At 41.8% G+C, this 27,088-nt stretch overlaps 1 protein-coding gene across 2 annotated transcripts; it reads left to right on the top strand.

Moving 5' to 3' along the window:
- FOXJ2 (forkhead box J2) lies at nt 1-26,916 on the top strand. 2 transcript variants are annotated; one of them, XM_014887376.2, is made up of 11 exons: nt 1-1,171; nt 15,630-15,982; nt 16,494-16,568; nt 18,470-18,538; nt 18,888-19,028; nt 19,396-19,591; nt 21,456-21,770; nt 22,156-22,257; nt 22,717-22,917; nt 23,646-23,744; nt 24,322-26,916. In XM_014887376.2, exons 2-11 carry the CDS (start codon nt 15,650-15,652, stop codon nt 24,408-24,410), a joined length of 1,620 nt encoding a protein of 539 aa, XP_014742862.1. In that variant the 5' UTR covers nt 1-1,171; nt 15,630-15,649; the 3' UTR covers nt 24,411-26,916. The 2 variants fall into 2 exon arrangements, with proteins under 2 accessions (XP_014742862.1, XP_014742859.1); XM_014887373.2 differs by having other exon boundaries at nt 13-1,171; nt 19,393-19,591.
- Nucleotides 26,917-27,088: the final 172 nt, after the last annotated feature.

The following is a 27,088-nucleotide window of genomic DNA, read 5'->3' as shown; positions in this document are numbered from 1 at the left end:
CTGCCGGGGTGGGGGAGAGACCCTGCCCGCTGCCCCCCGCCCCGTCCGCAGCCGCGTTAGGCAGCCCCGCGCCCGGTGTTGGGATACCCCGGCGGCCCCCGCAGCTGGTGAGGGAGCTTAACACTTGCCCCCTTCCCCACTAACAAGCCAAGGGTGCGGAGGCCCCCGGCACCCAGCCCTAGTAACTATCTAGAAGCAGGTCTGCTCTTCCTTGCTTGGAGCAGAGCTTTCTGGAGCTCCTTCGGTACTTGTTAAGGGGAGAGGTGTCCTCAGACCCCAGTTTCTGAGGATTGTGAGAATAACCTTTACTGCCTACTCCTTCCTGCTGCTGAGGAAAGTCTTCTCCCAGGCAGAGCAGAAGCCCTTCCCCGGACCAGCTAGTAGCGGGAGTCTTTACAGAAGAAATCCTGTATGCCCAGGAGTTCCCAAGACAGAAATAAGCAGGAGCTCCAGATACTTACATAGTAATTTTAATTATTTACATCTGCTTAGCAGGTGATAGAGCAAAACAAGGGAGAGAAAACAGAGAAATTTAGCTATTCTTTCCTTTTCCAGTTGCTGTTAACTGGAGATAAAGGTAATTTCCAATACTGATCTCATCCTCCTTTATCCCAAGGAAGATCCCTCATCTCCTAATCCCAAGAGGGTTTTCTTCAAATACCCCGTGCAAGGAGAGAAGACACACCTCCTAGTTACAGGGAGAGGAAAAGGCAGATTTCACTGATAATATCCACAGAGAGAGCAAGAATAGTTTTAGAGAAAGAGATTTTTTTTCTCCCCTTACAGGCAAGGTATACTTAGAGAAAAGAGATTTCTAGGTAGGCAGATTGGGGAAATTGATTTTCTGAAATAATCTGACCATCATTGAAAAGGCTTTTTCCCAGGGGAACACCCCTTTGGTAGTTAGCTGCCAAAAGGGAGAGAGGATCTCCATCCCGGGATAAAACCATCAGTTTTAGGGGACTGACAATCCCAAGCAGATTGTTTTAATACTCAAGATCCTGGTTTCATCCACAATCCTTTCGCCCTCGAAATATTTTTTGAAGAAGCCCTTGGAATAGCTGACAACAACGGTCTGAGTATGGGTCTCAGAGAAGGAGTGTGAAGGGCAGCACCCCAGCAACCAGCACTGAAGATAATCCACCTCCCTCCAGAAAATCTTCCAGACAGAGTGAGTGACCACATTATATCACCTCTCTATTCCTAGCTGTCCTGTCTCACCTTCTGTCCTTGTTTTTTGTGTCTCTTCTCATCTCACTGTATCTGCTTGCTTTTAATCTTTCTGTTTCTGAACCTTTCCCCACCTTCTTTTTCTGTGTGTCTTTCTCAGTCATTTAGCTCCCTTATATGCTATATGGAATTGACCTGATTCTTTCCCTTAGTATTTAGCTTATGGGAGACCTTAGCCCTATTTAATTGTAAGAAGCCTCTCTTCCCTTTCCCTTCTGCTTTCTTTCCCTGGCTTATTCATCCTAGACTCAGCCTTAATCATCACTGGTGTGAATTAATTTCTGTCATTTAGGGGTCATTGAGAACAATAATCGTGGCCAAAAAAGCTTTGAGGAGACAGGAGCAGTGATTTGTAGTGCCAGTGTCCAAGGATGCACCCGTGGGGTGGAGTGTCAGTTCTCCATGTGGGTTCTACTATGCTTGTAACTGTGGGAATAAAATCATTGTTTGGTGCAGACCTTGCTATGCTTGGGGTCTGAACCTACAGATCCTCATGCAAATACTCTGAGATGTGTGTCCTAATGTACCTAAGGGACTGTGGGATGAATTCTGGAAAGAGTGCCCTTGAGAGTGGGTCCTGTGGTGCTCAGGGACCTGGGAATAAAAGCTGTGACAGTGCTGGTGGAACCTGCTCTGAAAACCAAAAGAAGCCGTTCCATTGCCACCAGTCTTCATCTGTGTTTTATGCTGCGTTCAGGGGCTAGGAATGTGAATCCTATTGCTGGTGCTGCATGAGCCAAGCTGCTGCTTTTTGTAAATGAGGCAGTTAATTCCCAGCCACAAATGAGTATTCTGACACCAATGTAGTGATTTCCTGAGAAATCAAGTCTAAGGGAGACTTCTTCTCAAATAAAGCCAAAGCAGATTCCAGTAGCAGAAGAATCTTGGATATCTCACCTGAGGTGTTACTGGTTTTAGTGAGATAACAGTGAAGAAATACAAGAATCAAAGGGCCAGGACAGGGAGCCCTTTTGGAGAGCAGTGGTTAAACAGGGAGTCCCTGAAGAAGGAACTCCTTGGTGTATATAATGTGCTTGCAAGATCAGACAAAAGATGCCAAGGTGATTCCCCATTTTGGCAGAGAATATTTTCAATTATCCATAGCTTCATAAGGTGGCTCTTTCTAAGGGAAGGCTGAACCACCAAGTGTACATATGTTCTGGGGGTACTGTTAGATGCCCTCCTACCTGTTGCCCTATAGTTATGCAATCAGCCTGTTTTGAGTAGAGCTGTTATCTAGCACAAGGGAAGAGATAACTGAGGCATTTTGGCCTTTGTACATTCAAGGGGATAAACTGACTTTTCATGCTCTTGAGGTTAATTTACCTCACGCTGCCCCCTTCCTCACAGTAATGACTTGACATTTTTCAAGTGCCTTTGCCTCTGATGGATGCCAGGGCACTTTACAGAATATATTTGTCAGCCTTAACAAAATTCTACTCTTCCAAAACAATTGCCTTTCTGCATAAGAAACTTTTTTTTCTTTCTTTAATGATAAAGATTTTGTATTTGCTGCCTGAGCTTTAAATGTTCATTACAGAGATAAAAGACTGGAAATGGTGTGCTATAGACTAATTGTTATTTATTCGTTAGTTGCTGACAAGGCATTCAGTACTGACTTGGACACCAAATTAAAACAGTCTCTGCTCTAAAGATCTCATAATCTAAAAGACAGCTATATAAAAGCTGGGACGTACTCATACATTTTAGAGCACAGCTCTTCAGAGTGATCATGGTGTTCACATCAAATCTTTATCACAGGTGAAAATGCAGCTTCCTCTGAGGTGGAATACTGCAGCTGCTCTGCACCATTTATACAAAAATATCTGTACAAGAAAAAGGGAGAGTATTATTTATCATCATGGAAGTGTAGAGTACTTTATAGACACGTTTAAATGCAGGTGTTATAAGAGTTAACATTAAGAATGTTAAACCTGACCACCTAAAAACAGACTTTAAAAACCATATTAATGTACCAAAGCAAATAGCCTCATTCTTGTAAATGCCGAGGAACATAGAGTTGGCTTCAACAGAAGCAATAGAGTCTTCTACATATGAGGAAAAAGACACTTAGTTGTGTGTATATGGGTTTGTAAATTTAAATTTGGAGATTCGTGCTTCCAAAAGTTGACTTTTTAAGTTGAAGCAGTCTGATCCTGTCCTATGGGCACTCAGTTCCCATCTGAGAACTGACAGTGTGGCATTTCTCAGGTCAAGCCCTTAAGCAAAATGAAATGAGACTGTCTGAAGAGTTATGGGAAAAGGATTATGTTACTGAAAGATCATGAGGTTATAATACTGTTTAAGTATGTGTTCTATAACTTCTTGGGTTTTATCTTGAAATGTAGTTTTGTAGGCAAGTTTCTAGGACAGAAAAAAGAATCCAAAATGAAACAGTTGAGGCGTTGGCATCTAATTTTTCAATCCAAGAGAGAGTTGTGACTACTGTAGTCCTGGTTTGGGTTTTTTTGCTGTTTTTTTTCCCCCTCTAAAAATACAGCTAGATGTTGATGTCTCTGAAGTTTATTCTTACCACCCAGATACAGGTTACAGATTACTACCTCTTTCCCTAAGCTTCAGCTGAATTTCATATAGTGGGAGATTCAGTCTGCATCTCAGTTTGGATCTTTGGCCCTTCAAATGTCAGAAAGGAGGTGTGGTTAATGGCAACTGTGATATGACAGCTGTCCCTCAAGAGCAGGACTGAGCTGATTATCTCATTTTACACAGCTGTCAGACAAGAATTGGATCTTGGTCATTAGCAACCAAAAGATGAAAAATGATTCTGGCCTCATTTTTCCATTTGCTTCTCCCAGTCTTGGGTAGAATAGTAACCAGTGATTTTCACACAAAACCTTCTATGTTGTATAGTACTCCATTTGCAGAATCTGTTTCTGAGTGATGCTTCAGAACTGAAACTTTGAAGGATACTGTTTTTGGTTTGGGATGCATCTTAGAGAAGATGAGTAGACAGCCTAATGTGATAGCTATCATGTTTGAGCTCTCCAGCTGTGTTAACTCTGGAGCCTAAAGAAAAGCCTTTAATTTGCTGTATTGTTGGCAGTTGCAATGTTAGTTTAGCAAGGATATCCAGTTGATGTGTTCAACCTCCAAATGCTTATTGTCTTTGTAGGAGGCAGTATTGCTGCTTGCTATCTGTTTTGCTGGTTTTGTTTCCTTCTTCCTTCTAAGGGATATATGATGAACATAAAAATCTATAACATGTTTCTGCCCTGAACTCGTGTTTTTCACTTTTAAAGGCTGTCTATGTGTATTACTGAGAGAGAGCAAGCATGCTGCAGTATGTTTTCACAATTAATTAATTGCAAATTTTCATCTTAAGTTTGAAGTGCAAATGCAAAATACTGTGAATGTTTCAAAATTTTGAGATCTCACAGCCAGCTTTAAGATCAATCTAATGATATATCCTGTGGTGCTTTGCCAAGATTTGGACTAGATTGTTGTTTTATTGCCCAGTCTTCCTATTATGTACCTGATACTTCCTTAGGTAGGCAGCAGAGATTTTGGTAGTGCCTGACCTTTCCTGAATCCCTGGGCTTCACAGCATCATGTGGCACTCATGTTCCTCTCCTGCACCTTTAAGGCCCAGTATGTTTCCAGCCTGCCTGCTTCTTGACTTGCATTTCCTCCTACACCCACTCCTCCTCTCAGTTGTTCCTGCTCTTTGCATCTCTTTTTTTCTTGTGGTCCCTTTGGCATTCTGTCCTATGGTCCTAGAAGTCTAAAGTGCTGCTTTTCTCTTCATCAGGCAAGCATCCCTCATCTTCTCTCTAGGATTCTTCATTGGCAGGAGTCTTTGACTGCACCTCAGGCTCTGGTCTGTCTTACCTGCATTTTGACCTCTTCCTGGTTACCTTTTGTTAGATTATGTGCCTGTGGACACATAGGATTTTTTGTCTGAGGTTATCTCAAGAAACTTCTTTTTTTTAATCACTGAAAATATCCAGTTCTGCTTGGCTGGGGAATGTCATTTGGTCTCCATAGTCCAACTCAATTCATTCTCCCACCCTCCCTTCTCTTCTAGCCTCTCTCCTTCCTCAGGAATAGCTAAATTTTAGTTTGAGTAAAAAAACCCTTCCATTACATTCTCTGGTTCCTTCTAGCACTTAGAATCTTGGTTTTCAGAACTGGGCTGAGCATTTTGTGCAAGGCCCAGTACCTCATTCCTCATCTTTCTGAGCTGGTCAGTTTATTTGATGTGAAATCTAGAACTAAGTGAATGTGTGTTCTTTTTTTGGCCTTTTTTATGTATAAGAGACTGAGTAATGAGAGACAGGGTGAGATGATGAGTGAGAGCTTTTATACCTCGAGGAAAAAATATTCGCTTTTTTTGTTTTTTACCATTAGCAATTCAAATTTTGTTTATGCTCTCTGCTCTATAAAGACTGTGGCTGATTATAGCAGAAATATGTAATTACTGTTAAAAGTTCAAATCTGAATAATTGGGAAAGAATCTGAACACTTTGTGGTCACAAATTAAAGGAGCAAAGTTCCTGAATTCTCAAGTTTCCTCTAAAAAAACTATTGTTAAGTAAAACCAAGACAAATTCTCCCTCCCCATCAAGAACTTTCCGAGAAAAATAAACAAGCTGCTAAAACAGTTATATCTGAAATTCTTTTTTTCTCTACCTGAGCAAAGCAGACAAGGTTTGAATGTAGAGAGCTGATCTAGGTTTTGGGAGAGCAATGTTCTCTTCATGGTTTTGCTACTCCTTTGCTGGGTGACCTTGGGCTGCATGCTTCTCCATGCATGGCTTCCCATTTACCCTGGAATAGGTTATTGATCCTTTATAAGGGTTCCAAAGTATAAGGATGAAAACCACTTTATAATGACTGCTTGCTCTTGCTGCTGATTGCCTTAATTACAATGTGATATTGAACTTGAAACACTATATGCCAGTTTTTGTGGCATTAGGAAACAGCAAAAGCCCCAGTGTATTGTTGTTTCATTGAAGGACTAGTTACTCCAAAGTTGAAAGATTCTGTATCACACCATTGAAGGACCAGTTACTCCAAAGTTGAAAGATACTGTATCATTGTGTGCAGTCTAGAACGGTTATGTAAGTTGACTTCAGTGCAGATATTCTCACTCCCTTGAAGCTTCTCCTGAGATCTCTAATGACCTTTTCTTGGCCAGGTCTCAGGGTCTCTATTCCATCTTCATCCTTCTTGGCTTCCCTGCTGTTTTTGACACTTGATCATGCCCAGTCTTGAAATCTTGTCCTCCCTTGACTTTTGTGACAGTATTTTCCTGGTTTCCCTCCTAACTATTCTAGTCATTCATTCAGTAGCTTCTGCACTAAGCTACTTACCTCCCTCCATTTTTTTTTCCATAAGTTAGACACAATGACCCACTTGTAGTATCCTCTCTTTGCTTTTCTTTACCTCCTTCATGCCAGGGATATTAAATTATGCAACTTTGCATACTACCTTTACATTTTTTTTAAATTAATTGCTGCAAGTTTAAGACCCCTGAGGGCCAATATGGAACTCGAGAAAGCTCCTTTGAGATTTGCCTTTGTTTCCTGCTTTCCTCTGCTGCAAGCTTCCACAGTTGGGCATATAACGTGTTCTTGCTCTGAATATACAGCGTAGGACTCATCTTCCTGTTCATGGCCTGAATCTTTTGCTGCTTCTTTGAGTCTCTTTGGGTAGCCTTTGTGCTTATTCCTTCATTTACCATTGCTGTTACTGCGGAATGTTCTTGCTGGCCTCTGACAACTGTGTTACCTTTTCATCTTGTTAGCAATACGATTGCTGAAGCTGTCCTCCTGGCATTGCCATCTCCTCCTTGACAAGCCTGTGCTTTGGCTATCATCCACCACATAAGGTTCCAGCTTGTTGTGCTCACTCTAAGAGGCCTTCACGTTTGTTTCTCCCCTATCTGTCGCTGTCCCTTACTGCACTGTCCTTTGCTCTGCCAGCAACACAAGCGTGACGTTGTGCTTTTTCATTTTTTGTGTGAACATCCATCTCTTTGCATTCTTCCTCAGCTGACTCATACCTTGATACACACAGGAATATTGCCAGCCAGTAGAGGCCAGACATATTGGAAAGTACTTATTTCATAGAACCCTAGAATCATTAAGGTTGGAAAAGGCCTCTAAGATCATTGGGTCCCACTGTTAATTGCATATTTGCAATTAGTTGTTTTCAAATATGCAAATAGCCATTATTTGCATTTTTGAAAATTATTCAAAGGTCTGATACTCAAATGTAGTCATCTTACTGTATGTACTACACTCTCGTGAAGAAGGTTGATTACAAACGAAATACAGATTGTCATGAGCAAAGACACAACATCTTGAAGAGTGGAATGTTCAAGGTTAGAGCAGAATAATATTTACTTGCAGCTGCAAGGTGACAACTGTGGCAAGCATGTGTGTGGAAGAAAGGGATTTCTTTTAGTGTCTGTAAGGAGATGAATAGAAGATTTAGTTTCAGGATGATACACAAAATGGAGCATTTTGTGAGTAGGATGCAGAAAGCCAAGCAGCAGTACTAGTGTTTTAAGCAAGGAGAAACCATTAATGGGTGTGTGTTCTGTAGCAGTGTGGTTTTGAATCCTCTTGACCTTCAAGTGTGGTACAAATCTTTTCAAGTTGTGAGCCAGGCCAGGGATTGTCAGGTATTTTGTCTACTGGAAGAGAGTTCTCTGTCAGTTTGAGAATAACAGCTAACAGAATAATAAAAAGGAATTATGTTAAAACAGTGGTCGAGACTTAATTTATAAGCCTCATGCAGTATTATTTGATTCTTCTGATCATTCTCCAACTTCAATTTCAGCAGTGCTTTGCTCTCAGACTCCTCTTTAACAGGCTTCTCTGCAGTGCTTTGGTAATCTCAACCCTGGGAGCTTGTGCCCTATGTACATTTTGGGCACGTGGTATACAACTAATCTACGCTTGATACCGATTTCCTTTTTTCCTATGAATTCAGTACAGAGTTCTTGCTACTGCTTGATACCCATTTCCACAAGTGGGTTGTGGTTGTTTCAGCAAGTATTGCAGAGTTCATATTGACTAATCTGTTTTCAGTGGTTCAGTATTTGGTGAACAAGTTCTGACCACTTGCAGTCAGATTTTCATTTTCCCTATATGTGGCTGACTTTCCTTTCTCTATCATAGAAGCTGTCATTAAATGCAAGGCTAACAGTAATTTTTCACTGAGACACATTGTTTAATGTGAATAAGAAGACAGTTTTTGTTTATAAGCGTGTTACATTCTTTTAACCTGGGCTAATTCTGTATGTCTTTGCAATGCTGTGCAGATTTTCTGAGCAAGATAGTCTGCATGCTGATCTACTTCTGATGTTGTCTCTAATTTCAGAGACAATCTGGGTATTACATCAGTGTTTGCATATCTTGTGCTGCAGGTTTATTACTGAACGTGATTCTGATAGGCAGGTAAAATTGAAATCCTTCAGCTTGGGGGCTCTCATAGGGCTAGGGGAAATACCTGCTTTTACATACTGTTTCTCTACCACAGACTTCCCAGTTTCCAAGGGAAAATTTCATTTCAGATATGTGCTCATAAATTTGACTTATTCCGAAACCAGTTCCCTATACCATTCTCAGTGTAAGAGTAATTGTTCTGTTAATATTCTTAAAGCAAATGTCAAAGATTTCTCTCCTGCCTTGGCATATGCCTGGAATTACAGCTCCTACTTCCAACGGTGAAATATTGTGTAGTGGTACTGAGGGTGGAGGGATGCTGCAGAGACACTTCTGCTGTGGTGATGTATTTTCATTGCACTTCTTCAAAGTACATGGTTTACTTTTTACTTCAAATCTGTTATTGGGAGGGTTGTCATGGGACATTTGGCTTATTATTAGAATAAATCTTTTCTAGTAGTCTTATTACAAAGGAAATAATTTCCAGCTCAGAAGTATTTTATGTATACCAGTATTCTCAGTATCATTTACTTTTTCTTTTGACAGGTGTTACATATTCTCCACTTTACCTTACACAGCGTCATAAATAAACAAACTGGTCCTAACTTTGAACACACATTTTCAGACTGTCTAAGGGGTATCTGCAATGTTTGTGTAATATTTCTCAATGCTTTTTTTCTTGTATGTTTATATAGCAGACAACAAAAATGTTTGATTAGTTGGTCTTATTAAAATCTGGCAAGGCCCTAGCTATGCTCAGTCCTAGCCTGTTATGCCCATAAAGATGCTGCCTCCCTTGACATGAGCATATTTCAGACTTTGGCTATAATGCCATCTGTTGATAAGTTTAAATAAGCAGGTCAGGTTTTGTAAACTATACCATTTGTCAGTTTCAAACAAAGCTAGGACATAATTGCCTTTGGAATTGAATCCTGATACACTTCCAGCAGGAGGGTTTGGGTGACTTTATAGTTCTCAAAAGACTTAATGCTTCATTAGTATCAAAAATGCCTGCATAGTCAGTGCTATTCATTTACTAAATTCAAAATACAAATTTATAGCCTGCTTGTGCACCTTTCACCAAGTGGAAGGAATCAAAAGGTCCTATGATAAATGTGCTATCATTATATTTATCTAATCTGTAATGACAGTGAAAACAAATTTTCTTTTTATTTTTCTTTGAGACTTAATATGAACCTTATTTTGTTGAGATTTCTATTTATTAAAGGAAAGCCATATCTGTATAACAGTTCAATTATAACAAAACAATTAGTCCAGCAATTTACATTAAGCTATACAGGGCCTAAAAGCTTTCATCTTTCTGTAATTGGTAATTTTCAGTACCATCTTAGTGTTTTGTGTAACCTTGAGCAAAATTTCCATTCAGGATACCATAATGCCAGTACTAGTGTGCTCCATGAAATAGCACTGAGCATTCAGAGCCGTGCTGTCTTGCACCTGCAGTAGTTTGGAGCAGGGCTGTAAAGTCATGACCTGACGCATGGACAGGTGCACACTGTGACAGTTCATACTCACAGGGAACTCCACGCCGTGTGCTTTTAGGTGACAGTAGCTTCCTTTGGATCCCTTTTTCCTTTGTGGATCATGATTAGTGAGACCCACATGCCTCCTGTTACCACATCTACAAGCCTGTAGTTACTTGGGATAACATTTTTGGCTTGTTCCTCTGCTCCCCAAAAAGGGAAGCATGATTCTAGGGTATGAGAATTTGTCTTAGCTCCTTGCTCGAGGGACAGGTTTTCCTCCTTTCATATGGCACTGCAGACAGAAGGGTGCTGTCAAACTACAATGCCTTTCTTTTGTCACTAACATGACACCTATCATTTCTTCCAGGTTAAGTTTTGTTTTATGAACAATACCCAGCAGCCTCTCTTCCTTCTTCATTTGATTCCAGAAATATAAACATTTTGTGAAGGCTTCTCACAAGTAGTTACCAAACTGATGGATAGCAATTTCAGTCTGGGCAGATAATCAGTATCCTCTTTTCTTATTTCCTACATGAAACAAGTATTTCTGTGATAATGTTTGGTTACAGAAGATCAGATTTTTAAGTGTTTTATTCCGTCTGTCTTAGTTTACACCACCTTCTTTATGAGGGAAAGTACATATCTTAAAATGTCAAATTTCTCTTACTTCTAGACTCAGCAAAATTGATTATTTTCCCATTTTTGTATTGGATCAGGACACAGGAGTTTTTGAGTGTGTAGTTTATACGAGTACACCTGAACTGCCTTTTTTGTCACCAAAGTAGAGGCTCTCCATTTCTTCATGCATGTGGTATTCTTATTTTGCTTTTACTCCTTACATTATGACACTATTTCAGGAAGGTTGCAGCCAAATAGTCCTTTTTTTTTGCCAGTTTTTTTTTATTTGTTAAATACCTTAGAGCCTAGGGGTGTCTCTGAGTATGTTAGATCACTGGGTCTTTGTTTCAGGCACCTAAATAGAAGTGGTCGTTTATTCATAGGTGTTCTACAGCCATGTCTGTCATAGCTTGGTGTAGTCTGTTTTGTGTTTTTTTTCTCTCCAAGTTCATGTTGAGAAACTTGAGTCTCCTTTAAATCTCTTTGTCAGAGCGTTTCGTTGGATCAGAACACTAGCAAATAAAGCAACAATGAAAGTAAACACAGAAAAATGTAAATGTAGAGATTTATTCTAGAATAGGCATCTTCTGTGGGCAGTGCACAGCACGGTGCCATTCACTGTATGTCTCCTTACTTCAGTCCTAACTGATTCTGCCTGACCAGCGTTTGAATCCAGCCTTAGAGAATGCTTCAGGCTGTAAATGTTTATTAACTGCCTTCAGGGTGACCCTTCGAGTGTTGTTCCCCACATCTCATATGTTTTTCTGTCTTGATAGGCAAGTAGTAGTGTTCCTGGATAAGATCTGAGTGGCTCAGAGCGAGCATTTGCAAAGTAGCAAAGTACAGATTTCTTCAGTGCCGCTAAAGGATGGCCCTTATTGTCTCATCGACAGAAGCCTGGCTTGCATTTGCAGCAGGAGCTTCCATTTGCTAGTTGCAAAGATTCAAAGTAAGGCAGTAGTTTTCCTGGAAAGCTGTAGGGAAGTATAACTAGTCCCAAGCGAATTAGTGGTTATTAAAAGGTATTCTTTAATACATTTTTCTTACGAGTTGGACAGATTCTGTTTAACTGTACTTGGGGATCAGTGCTTGGCTGGACTTCCTGCATCTCTCTGACCTGTCTGACTTGGGATTGTACTGTAACTATTTAGCACTTGAGAAAGGAAGACTGCAGTCACCTTCCAGCTGTTGATGGTGGTTATGACCTTGGGTACCCTACCCTTCCTTTTTAGATTTAGCCAAATACATAAACAGATCGCATTTACCTTGTAAAGTGGGAGATTATGAATTCTGCTCTTTGACTTCCTTTTTACTTCTTAAAAATTAATTCTGAGTTGCTAATGTGGTAGGATGTTTAAAGCACCCTTGCTTTCAGTTCAATGTGTTTATTAGTTATTACTGGTTTTTTTTCTTTGTTTGAGTGGGATCATAAGAGAAGAGTTCAAAAGATTTGCCAGGCAGTCAGCTGGGAAAGGAAAGTTGGAAGAATTATCAGCTGCTCTGGTTTGGCTGCAGTCTTGTTTTATCATACCATTAAGTAGCGTCAAGCTGATGCACAAAGACTTGGGTCAGGTGAACGAGAAATGCAACATAAATTAACAGTAATATTTACTGCATAGCAAGTATTCTTTTAAATAATTTAGTAGCCAATTACACAGAATTATTGTTGCCCTGAAAGTGTTCTGAAATTGCCACCTTAACTAATGTTTGACTATGCCTGATTATTACAGATCCCATATTGCCAGCATATCCAGTAACATGATCAAGTGAAAACTTGGGAAAACAGGTCTTATTCTACTGCTTTGAAATTTCCCATGTGATTGCTATTTTGTCTTGAGTCTTCACTTTCTGTCCTAAATTACTGTCTAACATATATGTTCTTAAAAAGCTGCTGTGTTTTACTGAAAAGTGGTTGTTTCAGTACTGGGTGACAAGTGCATATATAGACACAGGGCTTGGTTTGTTGGTTTTTTTTAAAGATTTTTGGATTTTGTTTTCTTGTCAAAGATTTTTATAAGCCAAGGAATGAAAATATTAAATTTCTTAGTGTGGGTGTAATCTGACCCAATTCTAATTTTGCTTGTCTCACTGACAAGTATATTTTATACAAATGCACAAAAGCTTGTGTATTTGCTGATGGGAATGTTGTATATCAGCCTTACATTTTACTTCATAGCCAATCATCCCAGATGCTCTACTGACATAACCTGGGCACATCTGAAGCTCTGTGAAAACAACAGTACTTTTTTCTTTTTCTTAAATTTCTGGTGTTTCGGATTGGTATCTTAATCTGCCATAGGCTTTTATAACCTAATTTTCTTGATTTCTGTGCTTGTCTTAAAAAAAAAAAAACAAACAAAAAACAAAAAATGGGGAGGGGGAAGAACAGAGATATCTTTATTTATTGTACTTTGGAGTTGTATTGTTAGTGCAACTGATATTTCAAAACGGTTTAACAAGAAGCAGTAATTTTTTTTCTGCTTGCACCATAGAAATAAAAATTTATATGAGACACACATACAAAATGAAGCGTTCAAATTAACATTTAGTTCATGTTTGTTTTCTTCCAAGTGCAATACTACTTTTAATGGTCATATATTTTACCTGTGGCGTAAAATAGGGGCTTTATCTGTGAAGTTATCATGTAAATGTAGCTGTGTTTTGATTATGTGGTGGTCTGTCCAGCCCACATAGATAAAACTATATTGTTGCTTTTCGCTTGTATTATTCATGAAGGAATAGTCCTGCTATTTTTTTTTTAATTTGTGTGAATTTCAAATGTTTGATACTAGATTAAATCAGTCAAAATGAGTTATTCAATAAAGCACGACTTGAGGGGGGTGGATAATGGAAAGCCTTTTGCAGCTTGGATCAATTAGTTAGTTATGCAGCAAGTAGTCATGCCTGTCCTAAGTGATAGTGTGGCAGATGAGTAGATAGGTAAGTTAGTAGCTGATGGGCTTTTCCTTTCCTCCACAGACATAAAAATGTTTCCATTCGCCATAGGTGCAGTTGTGCTGCAATTGTACTACTCAGTCTGCGGGTGCCTAAGAGTGTAAGTGAGGATGTTAGCTTTGCAATTAGGACGTGTTTCCTGAGGCCAGGGCTGTGAAGCCACTGCCTATGAGGGCTGAGGGATGGAGTTTGTTGGGGTATTGTGTAGGAGTTTGAGCCCTAAGAGATGTGGTGAACACATGCATGGAAATGAAAGGTTTAGTGCGTATGAATGCGTTGGAGTGTGGACTTGATTTCTTCAGTGCTGTGAGAGCACTGGAGTGCAGAAGTGAAAGGTGTCATGCATATGGGTGTGGGGGAAGAACGGGTAGCTTCAGTGTCAGAATGCTGGGTGCATCTGTCTCTGGATCTGTGCATCCACACTGTGTTATTGTCAAATGCCTATTTTTAGAACGAGTATCTAATTGGTATTCATGCAGATGGGTGTCTCCCTGTCTCATCTGATCCACTCATCTGAGTGATGCACTCAGTGGGAGGTGTCTGCTGACGAATCTCCTTAAGCAGAGTGTGTTCGTGTCAGTCTCTTCTCTCTTACATGTATGCAAGTGTTTTAATTTGCTATACATACATAAGTGTGTTTGTTTGCCTTGTGTATGCTCCAGCATGCTCAAAGACAGTACCATTCAATCTTCTGGAAAGACTAATTTCAGAAAGGTGTAGGACTTGCATGCCTTTAAGACATGATTCTTCTCTTTATGCAAAGAGCAGTGCAAGTCATGGTCTTGGAAATGTAGCTACCTCAGTCCAGACTTCAAGGGATTGCTCCCAGTGTAGTAATGCAGCCAGTTGTGAGTAGGAATGATGAACTTTCTGCTGCCTTGCCTACTGCAGTGGACTACAGAAAAGTTAGTGTGCTAAGTGTGAAAGTTCATACAAGTTCATGCTGCTAAATGTTTTCTTCTTATAAAATAATTGTTACATAGAAATCCCTGTATGCAACTGGTAGCCAGCTGTGTTTTATTTTTATGAGGAGAAGTATATAATGTTTATGAGATAAAAAATCCTGAGTCTCTTCCTGCAGCAAACTTGTGTGATTTCAGACAAGTAAGTTTTTTCTGTGTCTCAGAATTGGAGAAAATAACTTGCCTGCTATATTGTGAATGAAGCAGGATTTAAATCAATATATATATATTTAGGAAAAACTGGCTATGGTAGGCAAAGCTTTAACTATTATGAGCTTAATATAGTCTGTTCCAACTTGACGTGGTAGATGTAATTATCTATATATAGTATTATGCATGATCTTGGTGTTTAAAATGAGGTATGTAATCCTAGCTCTAAGGAATAGGATTCATTATAATGTCACCTAATGCAAAAAGAGAGGCTAGGCCTTGGAGAGAAATTAATTTCCCCTCAAATTAGTATAGTCCTGACTTTGCAGATGATCTAATTAAATTGTAGTTTGTGTGTGGCATGAATGAGTATTCCCTTTTAGCTATGATTTTCCTCTTACCTGACACCATAAACCTACTGGGTTACAGGTAATCTTGGTGAAGGGTACCAAGGTTATATGGATTATGTAGTAAAGGAATGAATGTGAAACACCTGCTGAAAGGGCTCCACTTCCCTTAAACAGATCTTGGATTTTTACCTGGGAACAGTGCCCTGAGTAAGACTGCCCTAGCAATGTTACCATCAGTGTTAAAAAGCACTGTCCCAGCTGCTCTCAGTAGGGATGGTCCTCCCTGAGGCACAGTCATAGGCCTTCTGGAATGGTTCTGGCTAGCTGTGAATAAGGTGCATGAAGTAGGTATTCATACAGGTATTTGTGATACAGAAGAAGAATTCAAATGGATGTTTCTGTTCTTAGGTTTCACCTTGTTTGTGTCTCAAGGGTTTTCTTTCCTCTCCTTTCTCCTCACAGATATTCCTGCTTCCAGCACCATGGCCTCTGACCTGGAAAGCAGCCTCACTTCCATAGACTGGCTCCCACAGCTTACTTTAAGGGCTACTATTGAAAAATTAGGGGGTTCCTCACAAGCAGGACCTCCAGGGTCTGCCCGAAAGTGTCCCCCAGGCTCACCAACAGATCCCAATGCCACACTGAGTAAGGATGAGGCAGCAGTGCACCAAGATGGGAAGCCACGTTACAGCTATGCCACTTTAATCACATATGCCATCAACTCATCACCTGCCAAGAAGATGACACTTAGTGAGATCTACCGTTGGATCTGTGACAACTTTCCCTACTACAAAAATGCTGGTATTGGTTGGAAGGTGAGGGCTTGCATCACTGAAGTACCCTTTTTTGCCTAATTATAAGGCTTACTTTCTTAATTCAATGCAAAATAGCCTCACTGATTAAAATAAGATTGATATCAAACTAAATTGACCAACTGGGGAAAAGGCAGAGCCAGAAGTCAAATTTTCTCTGAGAATTTTGTTGAACATATATGGTGGTCCATTAAGGAGTATGCACAAAACCTACCACCAACAACCAAGAGAAACAAAAAGAAACCCCCCCCACAAACACACATCACTGCCATCCTCTGCATCAGACTGATACTATTTTTGTTGCACCTTCTCTAGGTGTAGAGGTGGTTCAGCCACATATTACCATCTTAATCCATCCCTTTCCACATCCCTTTCTGCCCCATTCCGGCAATATGTAGTGAGCTTTAGCTCTTAAATATGTACCATCCTGTTTTCTCTACCTGCTCTAGGGCATACTCAGAAGACTGTATGTTTTTGTTGTAGCACTTACCTGTATCTTTTACTCTCTCATCAGAACTCTATTCGTCATAACCTCTCTCTGAATAAATGTTTTCGAAAGGTGCCTCGACCAAGAGATGATCCTGGGAAGGTAAGAAATCTGCATGCTCCTGGGCAAGCAATTTTAAACTGCAGGGAAATAAGCTGGGGTTGCCCTTTCTAACTCATGGCTGGAATTTGAAACCTAAAGTGTAGGCAAAAATGGAAGCAGTAGTAAGATTTACTGCAGTCCTTTGGCTACAGAAGCGTTTACTTAAAGGGAACCTGTAAAAGAACTTTGAGTTTTAGTAATTATTTTTCTTATCTGTGATCTTCAGTTGACTTTAAAGATATTGGCAGAGGTCAAAAGTGTGATTGAATATACTTCATTAGTTTTATTTCTTTTTCTTCTTTATCTTTGTGTGTAAAATGTAGGTATAGTCCAACCTGTTCTAAGAGGACATAGTGGTTGCTGGTGAACAGTATGATATGGCATCATGGATTTCATGGAGGCAAGATCCATGGAAATGAGAGCAGAATTGCTGCCTATAGATTGCAAAGTATTAGTCGTTGGAAAAACATGTCATCATCAGATGGTTTAAATCTGTAGAAATTATTTACAAGTAAAACTCAAGAATTTAGGAATATATTGGCTGGGGACTGGTAAAGGTCTGATAGTACACATAGATTGTAAAGGGGAATTGCTAGCAAAACCAAGACTTGGCATATTGGCATGCAGATATTATTGTCCAAAAAACCCCACAATCAAACAAGCAGGAGGAGATGGTAGGGGCAAGAAGCTATGTATTTAGATGGAAAGATTGTCTCTTCCGCTTCATCCTAAAATTTCAAGAAAGGACCATTTGCTCAGGCCTTTATTTCAGGTTATATTTAAAGGACTGTGTGGTGCTCAGTTGGCATCTATAAATGGAAATAGTAGGTCTTTGAGGATCACAGCTCAAAAATACCATTAATTATGTGGCTTATTCCAGGAAATCCTAACTGACTTAAGGGTATATGTTTGCAGGTGTTCATTGGCATGTTGGGCTGGGTTTATAATGAAAACCTTTACCTGTGTTACCTATGTGGATTATTCAGATCTCGATGGGAGGTTAAAACAAGCTGAATCCACTTTAGAGTTCTTTTTATACTTAGTCAGAAGACAACACACATAATTATAGACTATTTTATGTTGAAAGGGAGCTCTGGGGGTCAGCATGTACCCCTATCATCTCCCAGATGGGAACAGTCACATTAGGCTGATGACATCTGTCAAATTTTGAGTATCTCCGGGCATGGAGATAGCAAAACTGGGCACTTGTTCTAGTGTTGCACCACCATCATTGTGAAGAAATTTTTGTTTATATCTGACTGTACTTTCCCTTGCTGTAATTTGTTGCCTCTTCTTGTGCTGTATATTTTTGAGAAGAATTTGATTCTGTCATCTTTTATAATATCCTTGTGCAGTTGAAGACAGTGGTTTGATCTCCTTAGCTTTTTCTTGTCCAAGCTAAACAGACCTCTCTGTACATAATTTGTTTTAGTTCTTAACCATGGTTTATTTCTTAGCCATCATGGACCTTCTGTGGATGCTTGGAGTCTCACAACCATGAAAAAGAGCAATCTTTCTGGCTCTCTCTGCCAAATACCAATGTTGAGTTGGTTATCATCAGTTAATCATAAATTCAGTTGTGAGGAAGCCATTAAAATGAGTGTGCAGGCCCAAAAGAGTTCACTTAGCTTGGATTGAACCATCATTTTATGTCCTGTCTCAAGAGTGCTGGAAAGTAGAGGATTCTGCCTTCCACCAGTAGCATTGTACCTCATAGTTCAATGCAGCCTAGTGTAAGAGAGGAATCTCTTGCCAGCACCCGAGTCTTGGTTGTCTGAGGTTCTAGAGCATGGTCCTTGTGGTCCTAATGTGTAGTTGGTGCTGCATTCCTTGAGTCAGCAGCCTTACTTCAGGAAGTTCTGTGATTTCATTATTCATTCACCAATGTGTCTTTATGCCAGGGCTCTTATTGGACAATAGATACGTGTCCAGATATATCTCGCAAGAGGCGGCATCCTCCAGATGATGACGTAAGTGTTTTTCTTTCCACACAGCATGGAGTGGGCTGGGAATTCCCTTCCAGTACCAGACCATCATAATGTTTTGGGGTCAGGGTGTGTAGATGGGGAGTCAAAGGCCAGGACTGAATGAACTAGTGTGTATGTCCTGTTGATTGCCTGTTGTTGCTGCTATTCAGTAGTAAAGTTAATCTTGTTTGAAGTCCTTTATCCTGACTTTTCAGTGACTAAGGCCCAGTCCTCCTCATTTTTAAGCCATGAACTTCTACAGCGGGGGAGCTGGCTTCCCATCTGCAGTTTCACTTCTCCATCTGTTTTTGATTTCTGCTCCTTTCCTTTTCTCTTTCTTCCCCATCCACAGATACCACAAGACTCTCCAGAGCAAGAGGCAAGTAAAAGCCCCCGAGGGGCTGTTCCAGTCAGCACAGAAGCCTCATTGCCACCTGAGGCCACCCCTCAGATGTCGATCCAGAGCACCACCCCCATTGCTAACTACAGTCAGGTGAGCCACGGGGAAAAGGATAGAAGTGGGAGGAAAAGGAGAGTGGGAGGAGTGCATGAATGGAAAAGCGAAGTGGTGAGGAGAGGGAATTGTTAAAATTGTGATATGGAGGCAAAAATAAAAAGAAGGGAAGGAGCTGAAATCGCAGAGATAGAAACTAAGGAGGAAGTGAATTTTAGCCAAGGGTTGGATGGGGATAAGGATAAAGGCATAATGGTTTAAGCTGAAGAAAAGGCTGGAGCCATTGTGCTATGGTTGGTGTGATGTGGGATATCAGTATGTGTTCTGTGTGTATCTAGTTTGATCTCTCTCTCAAGCTGCAAATCCTAGTACAGGCTAAAGGCCTTATTTCTCTCTCCCTTAGCAGAGTGCAGGGCCTGTGGATGTTGCCTCTACTGTAGCAGGGGGACAGGGCCGTGAAGGGGCCGATGTGCCACCTCCGCTGTACAGTGCCAACCATGACTTCAAGTTCTCCTACTCCGAGATCAACTTCCAGGATCTTAGCTGGTCCTTCCGAAATCTCTACAAATCCATGCTGGAGAAATCATCCTCCTCTCAGCACGGTGAGTAACTACGTGCGTCATGTGGGGTGGGCAGGTATCTGCCCACACAGTCTTGTCCATTTGGCATCTCTCAGATCTTTCCTCGTTTAGGAGCCTGTGCAAACAGACTTTCCTTCTTTGGCATGCTGTAATTACTTCTGCCAGGACCCAGATAAGAAATCTGCACATCCTTTATGCATTGCTCCCCCTAGTTCTATCAGAATAAAAAAGCACAATGATTTAAAAATGCCTTGTGTTGATACAAATGCAAATACTAAAATGGCAGAAGCTGAGAAAAATGAAGTCCTGAAGAAAGGCATGTCAGAGAAACATTCATAGTCTGTCAGGCTAGAAACTGTAAGAGGGAGGGGATTGTTGTATCTGGAGTTTCCCGAAAGGAGAGTGGAAAACCATCATTGCTCAGGTCTGTTAAAAGTAGGATTGTACAAGGCCTTGGAGAATTGAGCTTTGTGGATTGAGAGTAGAGAAGAGAGGGCCTGCAACTCCATTCATATCTTGCATTTCTGAAATTGAATAAGCAGCCAGAAGAGGGCAGAATAACTTCAGGAATTAGATGTCCATGGAAAATACTTCAGAAAACTTAAAGATCTTTCTGCCTTCAAACACTCTTCTTAATATTAATCTGATGTAAAAAGGAGTATGTTGTTACATGAGCCTCTCACCTGTGCTATCAGCCATCACACAGTGCAGGCAAAGGTTGCTACTCCAGAAAGGGCCTCCTGAACTTGAAGCTTCAGTGAAATAAAAATGTGTATACTTTTACTGCTTTCGTCATGCTGGCACTCCTAGGAGGAGCCTGTTGTGTGAGGTGCTGTAATATGAGCAAGCTAGAAAAACGTGGAGAAGGACCTTGACTTGGTGTGTTCTTCTGATTTTACAAACTTAGCAACTGTCTATTGTTTTTTTTCCGTCCAAGTTGTAGACTGCAAGGCAGTGTAGGAAAACTTGCAGTTTTTGAAAAAATTTTGTTGGCAACTTTTGACTCAGGATGGCAGTATTCATCCTTTTGGTCCTGGACAGTAGTAGGATAATTAAAGGATTGATGTTGAATCTAATGAAAATGTGAGGCTTGCTTGCAGATGGTCAAGTAAGTGTACTCAAATGAAGAAGTGAGTAGCTCAGGTTAATGGGATACAAGTGCCCCTGACTGGTTTTCCACAGAGGTTCCCCAGTGTATGGGGAGAATGAACAGGGAAGCTGACATAAGAGAGATGCTGAGCTCCTAGTGTCAGGGAAGTATGGAAAATACCTGATGCTCTCACATGTAGGGGTTGCCTGAAATACAGGAGGATAGAAATGACACACCTAGTGAGTCAGGAGGAATGAAAGTAATAAATGAGCCCTGATGTGTGCAGTCTGCTCTTTGTACAAAAGCAGAGTCTTTTATGATCTCTTATGATCAGTGTGAGAAAAATTTTTGAAGATTCCTGAACAAGCTGCTTGTAAGAAGGGAGCTGAAGGGAGTCCTGGGAAACAGCAAGTCAGATGTTTTAAGTTACCCATTTTATAAATGTTCTACTGTTTAAGTATGCTTAATGGTCATTTATAGGAAAACATGTGCGTGACATTACAGGAGAGGTTGGGTTACTTTGGTAAGTCTAGGAAAAAATTCAGGGAGGAACTTAAGTGCCAAACGCTGTATTAAAATCCTTCTGGTTCTTTGTTGTAAAGCCTTTTGTTTTGAACAGTCTGGAGCACAGCAAAGGCATAACTGCACAGGTGATGGTTGTTGGCAGCCTGTAGAGGGCACTCCAAAAGCTTCATAAATAGCGGGATGAGCAGTGTGAAATTAGAGCTGGGTAATGTAAGCAAAGGTCTGATCCAGGCTCTCTTAAAGCTCCCTCCTTTTTCATTTACTCGGCAGGTTTCTCTTCCCTCCTTGGTGACATGCAGCCCTCCAACCACAATTACTACATGTACCAGCAGCAGCAAGGCCCCTCCTCAGTGGGTGCTGCTCCCCCACTCCACACTCCAACCCCAGAGGGTTGCCCATCCCAAGGAGGAAAGCAGCAGGGTGGTGAAGGTTATGGCCCTCCACCAGTGATGTCCATGCACCCACCCCCGATGCAGCATGGAGGTTACCACCAGCATCAACAACATCACCCACACTCCCACCCACAGCAGCAGCCACACCAGCAGCAGCAGCAGTCACAGGCTTCAATCAACAATGCTGGCTTTGGTGAGTCAGGGGCAATGGATGGGGGAAAGGGAGCAGTGAGGAGTCCCCAGACAGAAATCCCACAAGTGAATTTTTCCTAAGTAGTGCCTACTTGTGTGTAGAAAATGGGGGAAAGCCAGATATGGTTGAAATCTGAGAAGGAAATTGTTTTCCTACTGGAGAATGGAGGATATATCAACCGAGGGTTTGGGATTCTGTTAAGGGATGCAGCATAAAGTCATTGCCTTAGTGAAAAAGGAGCTACTACCTCTGGTTTTTCAAGGGAGCAAGGATTTCTAGCTGCTGTAGCATTAGGCTCTTTGGTGAAGAGGGGCCAATCTTTTTATATTAAGGCTGGAGGGAAAGGGTGACCTGTACTGTACTAATCTTCTGTGTTTCATTCCAGCATTTCCCCCTGATTGGTGCTCCAACATTGATTCCCTGAAGGAAAGCTTCAAGATGGTAAACCGGCTGAACTGGTCTAGCATTGAGCACTCCCAATTCTCAGGTCAGTGTTGGCCTAGTGACTAAGGCTAATGACTCAATGACTAGGGCTGTAGTCTAGAACATGCAAGTGCTGTGCAGGGATTGTTTTTTCACTGTAACTGTGGCAAGTGCCTGGATTTCTCAGTGATTTACCTGATTTTTAAGAAGAGGTGTCCTACTTCATGGGTTCTGTTAAAGATCCTGAAGCACTTGAATGAACACTGCAGGATTTGGGGCAGGGAGAATTAAGTCATAAAAGTATGTCAGAAAGCTTACAGATTTTTCCTTCCAACTCTTTCTTGCCCTATCTGAGTCAGTGTGACAGTATCCTAGATGTGGAGCTCTTCAGGAATCTGGTGACAGATTTGAAATGATAAAATTTGGTTTGTGAGAAGGTAGGATTTAGGGACAGAAGACTGAAATTCTTTGCTGGGAAGACCACAGTGTGACTGTCTTTGACACTCTCCTCTATCCCCTGTAGAGCTCATGGAGAGTTTGCGCCAGGCTGAGAGGAAGAACTGGACGCTGGATCAACACCATATTGCCAACCTCTGTGACTCCCTTAATCACTTCCTTACCCAGACTGGTCAGCTCCCTCATCTGCTTGGCCCACAGCAGCCCCCTCGAATCTCTGATTCTTGTGCCCTGAACAGTGGCAAACAGGAGCAATCCATGAACCAAGGTAATTAGGAGGAGACTAAAGTGGCGTGTAAAATGAAGGCCCCATTCTGCGAGTCTCCTAAATTACTTGCAGCCTTACCAGACAATGCAGCACTGAGCCACTCAGAGCTACATTGTCAGAGCTGTTCATAGCAACTCAGCTTTCTGTGGCTTTAAAGAACTGGAATGTCCTATACCTGTTGTCTGGACAGACTTCTGTTATGTGATGCATACAGGCAACCTCCAGGCAGGAATATATTTAAAAGGCAAACCTGGAAGAGAAGAGGATGGTGTGTTTTAGGTGACCAACAGAGAGAAATGGCAAGGTAGAGAGATTGCTATTCCAGATGGCAGGAATAGTAAAGGAGAAAGCCTTTGTACCCTTGTTGGAGAAATACTGTACAAAGAGTAGAGGATGCATTCTCAGAAGGGGATATGGTGGTCTTGATAGAACTGTAATGGTGTGTGTCATCTAGTACTGAACTAAATGAATGGTATTGAGCCAGCTTGTGGTGTTTCTGGATGAAAATTTTCTTCTTTTACAATAATAGAGAAACTCCTGCTGGTTTCAAGATCAAGATCCCTGACCAAGCTATAGCTTGGAGTTAGGACCCAACAGCTGAACATCTCCTCAGTATCCTGTGGGTCTGAGTGAGTTGCTCTGTGGCTGAGCTGCCACCCAGTCAGGGGCCAGACTTCTGACCTGAACATTAACAGTTGTTTTTTTTGTTAATTCATTTCCTTTCACAGTGAACTCCTATGGTCAGCCCCAACCTCCCCATCTCTTCTCCGGGCCATCTCCTATGTATCAGATTTCCACCCAGGACTCGCCAGGATATAATCGCCCAGGTAAGGGATGATGTTAAGGCATATTACACCAATGAACATTAGGGACCTGGTTCCCAATCCCTTTGTGCATTTCTCCCAAAGCACTTAGTAATCAAATGGAGCACTGTGGGTAGAGAGGGAGCATGGACTGCAAGAGACCTTCCGTTTAGGGTTCTGTTATAGCTCTGGAAAAGTTTAGGATTTCAAAGGCCTGATTTCTTTCACTTCACATAAATAGTCCTCTAGCTTAGCCTCGCCCTCAGTTAGTTGTTTGAAGACAACTGTACATGAGATGCTTCTGTTGAAGAAGTTTGAGCTTGTGCTCTATCAGCAGTCAGCTATGAGGTACATAAAGGAGGCTGAAACTTAACTTCTGTAGAAGCTGCTGTGGAGAATTTCACAGCAGAACATTCCTAGATACTGATAGATGCTGACAGAGATTAATGCCAGTAGTGTTCTTGCTTGTTAGACTGTTGGAAAGGAAAAGGCCCAAATCACTTGTGGTTTCTTTTGCCCAAGTGCCACTGTGAAAAACATGGAGTTTTGGATTCTAACTGTTCTCTTTCCTTTTTCTTCTTTTTTCTTGTTTTTGGCTCAGCTCATCATCTGGTCCCTCGGCCTCCAGTGCCTCCTCCAGGCGCCAATGAGGAAATCCCCGATGATTTCGACTGGGACTTGATCACCTAGCGAGTTACAGACTTGATAGCCCGTCCTTTATGAAGGACGTGGGAGGGGAGGGGGACATGGGGTCAATGGTGTCAGCACCACCCTCCCCAGTCCTCCCTGCCTTGCCTGTATATAGATATATATTCTCTATCTCCGCCAGAGAAGCCACCGCAAGATGCTGCCGAAGATAATCCTTCCTTGCGTCCTGTTTTATCTTCTTTTCTTCTTTTGTTTATTATTATTATTGTTATTATTATTATTACCAATAATTGAGCACAGCCCTCCCCCTCCCCCAGTGGCCTCGGACACATCGGATCGGCTCTTTCGTGTTGCGCAGTGCCCTGTGGAGGGCGGGAAGATGGGTCCTTGGTGCCATGAAAAGACCTTGGAAGGCTGAATCCTCGAGTGCATCTTTCTCTGCCTCCATTATTTTGCGTTTAACAATCCCTCTTTCCCTTCAAGGTGGCCGGTGAATCTGTTGTATTGGCTACTGGAGTGAGAGAGCCTAGTGGACCCTGGGAGCCTGTAGTTCTGTTGTTTCGTAAATGTTGTAAAGGTCAGGGGGCTGAAGGGACACTGGAGGGGTGATCTGAGCTCTGTGAACTTTGTCGCATCACAGGAACAGCGAGAAAAGAAGTGGTGTTCCCAAGTACAAAGAGAGGGTAATCCCTGAGGTAGGGAGAGCTGAACTTAGCTGGGAGGGCAGACCTGAGTTTGGAGAAAGGAGAATGTAGTAGAGATGGTATTTCAGCAGAGAAGTTGGATTTCAGAGTGTGGTGCCATCTGTGAAGACTGAGAGATTTTGAGGGAATCCTGACCCATTTCCTACACCGCCTTTTGCAGTCTCTAGGTGAAGCCTACATACCCATCGGGTAGAAGAAGCAGTCAGGGGTGTCATATGTGATTCAGCAAATTCTGTTCCCCAGAGCTTTTTATTTCACCCCACACCCCTTCAAGTCCTTTTTCAAAATATGTAGTGAGGCTCTCCCTTTTATATGCAAATTTGGAAGTTTTCTCCCATCAGTATTTGTCCAATTGTTATTTGGTCGTCCACCCCTCATATTTCTTCGGAGGCTGTCCTTGCCTGATGTCAACAACAGGAATGTGTAGGTGCACGTCCTCTGTCAGTGGTTCCCACTTGTTGAATGGGCTCATGGTGGGCAGAGGAAGCTGCTGTGCAGAGTGGGGCTGAATTGGGGGCTGCTGGTCAAGGGCTGGACCCTCTGGTCAGGGACTGGGAGGCCCTTGCAAGCAGATTTTGTAACAGGGGCAGTAGGGGAGAGAGGGTAAAGCAGGGCAGGGTTTTGAACCAACCTGCCAAAGAGTGTAGTATAAAAGGGAGGAAGGAGGGTGTTTCAGACTCCTTGCAGTTCAGATGGGGAGATGATGTAATCTACTGTAAATCCTGAAGGATGAGCTTTGTCAGCATGTGCAAATCAGGAAGGTGGAAAAGGTGCAGGAACAGGAGTGAGCATTGAGATGCTTCCTCCCCGAAGTTGTGTCCTGTGTTCCCCTTCTTTTCTCGTATGGCTCTGTTCTGTCAAACTTCTTGTTTCCTCTTAGTATTTTGTAAAGCCTCCCTCTGGCCCTTATTCCCTATTTACCACTGAAGGGAATAAATGTGGAAATAGACTATCATGGCTGCTTGACAGACCCAGAGCACAGGAGTAAAGTAATAACCTCTATTCTGACTGCAGGAAGGTGGGGAACTAGCACTGCTTTTTAAATTTGCTGTAGGGATAAACCAATTGGAAATTGGATTGTTGTCAGGGAAGTAGACAGAGTCTCATTGCGTTGGAGGGGGAAACAACACTTTTTTTTTTTTTTTTCTTTTTTCCTTCAGATTTTTTTTGTGGGTTTTTTTTTTTTTTAAGTGTGTGTTTGGGGGGGAGTTCGTCGTTGAGCATTTCCAAGAGAAATGAGGAATCCCAGACAGCTTCAACATGGAGTCAGCTGTTATCTCTGCTGCCTCAGGATGTGGGAATGATACAGCTTGGAAGCATGTGTGATAGGTCTCTGTGCACCAGAGACAACAATGAGAGACAGCTTATGGCAGGTGCCAGTTAGTGTTTTGCAGTGGACATTACTGAGAGCCAGCCCTGTGGAAGTCTGAAAACACCACTGGAAGAAAGACAAAACAAGATGGCTCCTTCTGCGTATCCAAGTGCTCCTCATTTGCATATTTGCCTCATTTGCGTATTAAGTTGTGCCTCATTTGCATATGTAAATACATGCCGGTCAGTGTGCAAATTAGCCTCGTTCCTCTGCCCCTGAAATCAATGTGTGTTGTTAGTGCGTGGTAAGACATCGACGGATGGGAGTGGAGCTCTGCGGGTGCGCTGGCACCGGCCTGCAGGCAGGGCAGGGGGGCCAGCCTGGCCCACAGAGGGGTCTTGCAGGCCTCTCCAGCCCAATGTGGCCCCCAATGCTTTGTGTCAGTGGTCAGGGAGAGAGGGGCGTGGTCTCACGAGTTTATTTTTGTGCATGCTTTCTTAATAAAAAGAAAAAGTGAATGTTTATGGTTTAACTGTTTTGGTGCTAGTATTGATTTTTTTCTTCTAGCGGCGCCTGTCAGGACGGCTTGGTTCCCACCTTAAGAATTTGGGTGTGGACATGGCTAAATGGACAGCCCACACCTTGGTGCTCTTTAGGTGGAGACTTCTTAGGATGTTAAGAGCTGAAGGTTCTCCCAGCTGGCT

The sequence above is a fragment of the Sturnus vulgaris genome, chromosome 2 (genome assembly GCF_052056855.1).
Source record: "Sturnus vulgaris isolate bStuVul1 chromosome 2, bStuVul1.hap1, whole genome shotgun sequence".
NCBI lineage: Eukaryota > Metazoa > Chordata > Aves > Passeriformes > Sturnidae > Sturnus > Sturnus vulgaris.
Note: the sequence above shows the minus strand (reverse complement) of the source record. Positions and strands in the feature narration are given on the sequence as shown.